This window comes from Colobus angolensis, unplaced genomic scaffold (genome assembly GCF_000951035.1).
Source record: "Colobus angolensis palliatus isolate OR3802 unplaced genomic scaffold, Cang.pa_1.0 Scaffold25, whole genome shotgun sequence".
Lineage (NCBI taxonomy): Eukaryota > Metazoa > Chordata > Mammalia > Primates > Cercopithecidae > Colobus > Colobus angolensis.
This window is the reverse complement of record NW_012115710.1, coordinates 2826570-2833367: the sequence shown is the minus strand read 5'-3', so window position 1 is coordinate 2833367 and position 6798 is coordinate 2826570. Positions and strand designations below refer to the sequence as shown.

Genomic DNA, 6798 nt, shown 5'->3' with positions numbered 1-6798 from the left:
AGGAAGTGGGGTAACAAAGGGGAGGTGCTGTGGTGTCCCCACTGTTCTGTTTCTCTAAGCGTGTTCATATGTATAAACCACTGAGATTTTTTTCCTGGGGGGAAGATATTTTTATCTATACGGTTTATATTTCTCCCAAAACTATTTCTAGAAAACTGACATCGGTCTAAGGAGGCTCCACCACACAGGCTACTCCCAGTTCCTCCCAGCCCAGCCACACAGTTCCAAAAAGTCTTCTGTTGAATTCAGGGGCACGTTTCTTCTGTCCTGAAATCCTGCCCGTCGCTGGGGGTGGACGCCCCAGGGCTGGTGTCCTCGCTCCACATCTCCTGTTCACCTGGACCCCCGGGAGCAGAGCCTGCAGAAGCAAAGCCCCGGGGCCGGCAGACCCCTCAGGTTCTGGAGTAACCAGGGAAGTGTGGCTGAGCGAGACGTTGGTGGTGAAGACATCCTTCGTGGCGCTGAGACAGCAGTGAGGAAAGGAGAAGTATCTTCCCTTTTGAAATCTGCCCCTTCCCTTCTGGATTTCCTCCCTTCCAAACCTCACAGTACAACAATCACAGTCTCAGTTTCCCAGACCTCCCGCGAGCCAGGCTCTCCTCTGTGTCCTTGGCGTGTATCAACAGGCGGAATCCTCACCTCCACAGCCCCGTGTCCCTCTGCTCGGTCCCCCTGAGACTGACCCCCCGACCTAGGGGAGAGTGACCCCATCCTGCCTGTGCCCCCCACTGAAGCTCCTGCTGTGGACAGCTCAGAAGTCAGGAGCCTCAGTGTCTCCCCTCTGCACAGTGACTCCTTGGGGACAGTGTCCAGCTCTACTGTGTTGGCCTCATTGTGCAGAGGGGGTGCCCACCTCGTACCTGCTGGCAGGGGGAATGAGAGGCTGCCTGCTCACCCCACCTGCACCCCTGTCTCTCATGACCCTGAGACCCACCTCTGAGCTACACAGACAGCCACAGCCTGTGACTCAGGGGTCTGGCCAGATGGGACTCATTTTCACCCTGCAGAAAATGTCACCTAAGGGGAAGAACATTGAGAGGGAGGCAGGAAGTGGGGTGGGCCCTGCATGGGGTGGGAATCTGGGTGAGTCTGTCTCCTGCTCTGGCCTCCGGGACCCAGGAGTGGATGTGGGATTGTAGATGATCGATCTCCCAGGGCTGACCCAGGCCTGACAGTGTCTGTGTGTGAAGTTCCTCCTCTGGGGAGGTCACTGTTCTGACCTCACCCCTGTGTTCCTGTGGGGCCTCCTCTAAGTCTTGAGCCCTCAGTTCCTGAGAGAAGAACCCTGAGGAACAGACGTTCCCTGGCGGCCCTGGCACCTCCAACCCCAGACATGCTGCTGCTGCTGCTGCCCCTGCTCTGGGGGAGGGAGACGGTGGAGGGACAGAGGAGTAACTGGAAGGATTACTCACTGACAATGCAGAGGTCTGTGACAGTGCAGGAGGGCCTGTGTGTCCATGTGCTCTGCTCCTTCTCCTACCCCTGGTATGGCTGGACTTCCTCTGACCCAGTTCGTGGCTACTGGTTCCGGGCAGGGACCCATACAGACTGGGATGCTCCGGTGGCCACAAACAACCCAGCTCGGGCAGTGCAGGAAGAGACTCGGGACCGATTCCACCTCCTTGGGGACCCACAGACCAGGAATTGCACCCTGAGCATCAGAGATGCCAGAAGCAGTGATGCAGGGATGTACTACTTTCGTGTGGAGAGAAGAACTATAAAATGGAATTATAAATATGAGCAGCTCTCTGTGCATGTGACAGGTAAGGCACGGGCTCCAGGAAAGGCCACAGGGAAAGGTCATGGGGGCGGCAGGGAAAGGCTGGGATGGGGCCCCTGCCCCAGGAGAGGGCTGAGGGTGAAGTGAGTTGGGCTCAGGGCAGGAGCTGGACCAGAGCCTGAGTTCCCCCCAGAGCTGCACCATGGATCCTCTGTCCTGATCCTGAGTCCCCCTCTCTTCACCAGCCCTGACACACAGGCCCAACATCCTCATCCCAGGCACCCTAGAGTCCGGCTGCCCCCAGAATCTGACCTGCTCTGTGCCCTGGGCCTGTGAGCAGGGGACACCCCCTCTGATCTCCTGGATGGGGACCTCCGTGTCTCCCCTGGACCCCTCCACCACCCACTCCTCGGTGCTCACCCTCATCCCACAGCCCCAGGACCACGGCACCAGCCTCACCTGTCAGGTGACCTTCCCTGGGGCCAGCGTGACCACGAACAAGACCATCCACCTCAACGTGTCCTGTGAGTGCTGGGCCGGGACGCCTGGGTCCCTGATGGGGTGAGCGTCAAGCCTGGACACAGGGTGCTGGGTCCCGGAATCTGGGCTGGTTGTGGGGTCAGGAGGACAATGGCTCTGTCTTCCCTGTTTATGCGGCTCCTGGGGACAGACAGGGCCAGCGTTCCCAGCCCACAGTGATGCGGGTCTCCATGTCTTTCTGTCCCAGACCCCCCTCAGAACTTGAGCATGACTGTCTTCCAAGGAAATGGCACAGGTAGGATGGAGCCCCCTCCCTGGGGCTGGAGGTTCAGGGCCTTCAGGTCAGGATGGGACTGGGTTATTCCTCAACCTAAACTCACTTTGGGAAACAGAGATGCCCTTGTGGGTGAACTCAGGGCCCCTCTGTGTCCTCAGACCCCAAGGCCGTCTGTTCCCATCCTCCCATCACCACTCTTGGACTCCCACACACACCTCCCTTCGGCCTCAAACAAGAACAGGGTGGCATTCACACAGCAGGGCCAGGCTCTGCGGTTCCTTCTCGTGCATCTCCTGAATACACCTCCACCCTTATCTGTTTATTTCCGATAGTTCTGATATAAGTACTTCTGGACAGGTGATAAATGCCCATGGGCAAAAATCCAAATTGCAGAGCAGAGTCTGTCCTCCGATGCCTGCCCCCTCCCCAGAACCAGCCACTGTCCATCCAGGCTGCCCTGAGCCTCGGTTTGTGCCCTGGAGGATCAGAGGTGGTTTGGCGTCTGAAGTGAGACGGCCCGCACCCTCCTCTGGGGCTGTGTGTGATTCCGCTGCACGGATGGACTCTGATTTTGTGGCATCTCCTGATGGAAGATCATGGCACTCATTGTATCCTGTGGCAGGAACATGGCAATGAACCATCTTGTATCTACTTCCACAGGAATATCTCAGTCTGTGGGTTAAGTTCCTAAAAGCACATGTAGCTACGTTATGTGTCCACATTCCCGACAGTGAGCAGTGGGAGTGCATGTGTCCAGACTTCAGTCTATGTCTGTGTGTCACTTGCTGTCATCAGTCTCTGTATCTTTCCTTTTTCTCTAGATCTACGTACTTCTCTGACCCTCTGTCTCTTTTTCTACAGTATCCACAGTCCTGGGAAATGGCTCGTCTCTTTCAGTCCCAGAGGGCCAGTCTCTGCGCCTGGTCTGTGCAGTTGACAGCAATCCCCCTGCCAGGCTGAGCCTGAGCTGGGGAGGCCTGACCCTGTGCCCTTCACAGCCCTCAAACTCGGGGGTGCTGGAGCTGCCTCGGGTGCACCTGAGGGATGAAGAGGAATTCACCTGCAGAGCTCAGAACCTTCTGGGCTCTCAGCAGGTCTCCCTGAACGTCTCCCTGCAGAGTGAGTGCACCGGTGTGCTGGGGAGGAGCTGGAGGAGGAGAACACACCTTCTCCACCCTCAGTGACCACTGAGCGGCCCCCTGACCTTCAGAGAGGAGCTCCGCTCTGGTCTGTGCTCGGCTGTGAGCACTTTCCTGGGACCCACAGCACTACTGTCCTCTTCCTGTCAGGGAAGGGTTGTGGGGTGGGGAGAGGGCAGGAGTGGATCTCAGAGGGGAGAGGATGGGGCCTGGACAGGGGTGTTTAGGGAGACAAGTGCCTTTCTTTGCAGGGCTGAACTGGAGTCACACAACTGAGGTACTTGCCTTGAGCATCAAATTAAAAAAAAAGGAAAAAGCCCAGCAAGTTAGCAATCAAACGAAATGATACTGCAATGCAATCATCTTTTATAAACAGTGGAAATGGAATGCAAAACGAATTCATTGATGGATAAAATGTTAACATCGTAAAGAAAAAAAAAAAGGAACGGCTGGCACTTGCACGCCTCACTGGCCTCAGGAAGAGTCTCTCCATGTCCTTCTCTCTCTCACTTCTGTTCTTTGTGTCTGGGAAGCGGAAGTGGAAATAGACGTATAGGACCCTACAGGAAGTGGGAGGAGGAGGAGAAGAGACCCAATTCTCTATGGTATATCACAAAAATAACTCCAATCTGTCAACAGGTAAAGCCACATCAGGAGTGACTCAGGGGGCAGTCGGAGCTGGAGCCACAGCCCTGGTCTTCGTGTCCTTCTGCATCATCTTCGTTGTGTGAGCATGGACCTTAGGAAGGGAGGGAGAGCCCTGGGGGAGGGCAGGCTGGGAGCTGGATCCCTGAAGCCAGAGCTGGAGGGACCCGGATGGGTCAAGAGCTTGGGGCAAGAAGGAGGTCACAGGTGCATGGTGAGAATTCCATGTGGGCCTGTGTTTGAGGAGCTTTGAGTCTGTGGCAAACCTTGGTACCCACTGTCCAGGAGAAGAGAGTCTCTATTCTCAACCTTGGGGTCTCTAAGACTGGACCACTGCTTTCCCGCCTCAGTCACCCCTGCAGTCCCTTAATAGGAAACACATGGGGGGTACCTGGTCTGCCCACTGCACCCTGATCTGACCACACTGAAAAGCTGTCTGGTCTCTTCACTCAGAGTGAGGTCCTGCAGGAAGAAATCGGCAAGGCCAGCTGCGGGCGTGGGGGATACGGACATAGAGGATGCAAACACCGTCAGGGGCTCAGCCTCTCAGGTGAGTGCTGTGAACTCTCCACAGCCAGCATCCAGCCTGGACACCTCCCACAGGATGACCCCCAGGACTAATCAGCTGGGCATAGCCAAAGTTACCTCCTCTCTGTTCTTCCTTTCTTCTCTGTAGCCCCAAATTCACAATGTTTGGTTGGTTTCCTCCCCCAAGAACAGCTTGCATTGTCCCTGCCCCCTATCCTGACCCTTCATTGCTGAGGCCTGAGGATCTCTGTCTTTTGCTCCCTCACTTCCCTGCCTGTCACCTCTCCTTTCCTGACTGGGGGACTGTCCAGAAGGCATCATCGTCCAGTTCCTCTGCATTTGAACAGCTGTTCCCCCACGCCTCGATACTGTCTAGAGCAGAAGCCAGCAAATATTATCTGTAAGCGACAGATAGAAACTATTTTTGTCTTCATGGGCCACACAGTCTCATTGCAGCTCCTCGTATCTGCTATTGTAGCGAGAAAGAAGCCATATACCCTGTGTAAAGAAATGAATATGGCTGTGTGCCAATAAAACTTTATTCACAAACATAAAGAGTGGGCTGGATATAACTCAAATACTGTAGTTTGACAACCCCTGATCTAGAGTAAAAATCCCAAACTCTATAGCCTGCAGCAGTGCACATTTTGACCCTTTTTTTTTTTTTTTTGAGTTGGAGTCTTGCTCTGTCGCCCAGGCTGGAGTGCGGTGGCGCGATCTCTGCTCACTGCAAGCTCTGCCTCCCGGGTTCAAGCCATTCTCCTGCCTCAGCCTCCGGAGTGGCTGGGACTACAAGTGCCCGCCGCCATGTCTGGCTAATTTTTTGGTATTTATAGTAGAGACAGGGTTTCACCGTGTTAGCCAGGATGGTGTCGATCTCCTGACCTTCTGATCCGCCCGCCTCGGCCTCCCAGAGTGCTGGGATTACAGGCGTGAGCCACTGCGCCCGGCCACATTCTGACCTTTTAAGCACTTACCTCTCCACTAGGGCAAGAACAAGGGTGAAGTGAGTGAGGCTCTTGCCTCAAGTGCATTTTTTTGTTTGTTTGTTTTTGTTTTTTGAGAGGGAGTCTCGCTCTGTCACCCAGGCTATAGTGCAGTGGCACAATCTTGGCTCACTGCAACCTCCGCCTCCTAGGTTCAAGCGATTCGCCTGCCTCAGTCTCCTGAGTAGCTGAGATTACAGGTGTCCACCACCACACTTGGCTAATTTTGTATTTTTAGTAGAGACAGAGTTTCACCAAGTTGGCCAGGCTGCTCTTGAACTCCTGACCTCAGGTGATCCGCCCGCCTCAGCCTCCTAAAGTGCTGGGATTACAGGCGTGAGTCGCCACGCCCAGCCTCTCTGTTCTGCTCTGACTCCCTTCTCTTTCCCATGTCTCAGGGGTCCCTGACTGAACCCTGGGCAGAAGACAGTCCCCCAGACCAGCCTCCCCCAGCTTCTGCCTGCTCCTCAGTGGGGGAAGAAGAGCTCCAGTATGCATCCCTCAGCTTCCAGACGGTGAAGCCTCGGGACTCGCAGGGACAGGCCACTAACACCGAGTACTCGGAGATCAAGATCCACAAATGAGAAACTGCAGAGACTCAGCCTGATTGAGGGATCACAGCCCCTCCAGGCAAGGGAGAAGTCAGAGGCTGGTTCTTGTAGAATTAACAGCCCTCAAAGTGATGAGCTAAGCACATAGTGAAAAGCACACAGGCTTTGGAGTCAAAGTATCTCCAACCTGAATCCACACTGTGCCGTCCTTTTTAGTTTTTTGACTAAAAGACAGACAAATCCCTACCTCTCTGTACCTTGGTTTCCTGCTCTGGAAAACAGGAATGAGAAGCCCTACTTGTGAGGTTGTGGTGCTCACTCCAGGAGCTACCTCCCCTCAGCGCTCCTGGCACAGGTGTATGCTGAGCAGTGATGGATCGCTGTGCTTTGAACACAAAGGTCCTGCTGGGAACCTCTCCTGATTCTGGCGGCAACTGGTACCTATATGTCTGTGTCCCTTGCCTGCAAAATA

At 54.9% G+C, this 6798-nt stretch overlaps 1 protein-coding gene across 7 annotated transcripts; it reads left to right on the top strand.

Annotated features, from left to right (window-relative positions):
- The first annotated feature begins 1246 nt into the window (after positions 1–1246).
- On the top strand, positions 1247–6572 carry SIGLEC9 (sialic acid binding Ig-like lectin 9). Of its 7 annotated transcripts, XM_011946256.1 has the most exons (8): positions 1247–1763; positions 1966–2244; positions 2448–2495; positions 3339–3610; positions 3848–3851; positions 4256–4343; positions 4715–4811; positions 6174–6572. In XM_011946256.1, the coding sequence occupies exons 1-8, from the start codon at positions 1334–1336 to the stop codon at positions 6357–6359; spliced, it is 1404 nt and encodes a 467-aa protein (XP_011801646.1). In that variant the 5' UTR covers positions 1247–1333; the 3' UTR covers positions 6360–6572. The 7 variants fall into 7 exon arrangements, with proteins under 7 accessions (XP_011801646.1, XP_011801650.1, XP_011801648.1 ...); XM_011946260.1 differs by lacking the exon at positions 1966–2244; XM_011946258.1 differs by lacking the exon at positions 3848–3851 and having other exon boundaries at positions 3339–3596.
- Positions 6573–6798: the final 226 nt, after the last annotated feature.

What these genes read in the sequence shown, in the direction of transcription:
- SIGLEC9 (XM_011946256.1), top strand. Translation starts at nt 1,334, where the DNA reads ATGCTGCTGCTGCTGCTGCCCCTGCTCTGGGGGAGGGAGACGGTGGAG. An exon ending in CATCCACCTCAACGTGTCCT is followed by an intron (nt 2,245 to 2,447) that starts GTGAGTGCTGGG and finishes TTTCTGTCCCAG; the next exon opens with ACCCCCCTCAGAACTTGAGC. An exon ending in TTCTGCATCATCTTCGTTGT is followed by an intron (nt 4,344 to 4,714) that starts GTGAGCATGGAC and finishes CTCTTCACTCAG; the next exon opens with AGTGAGGTCCTGCAGGAAGA.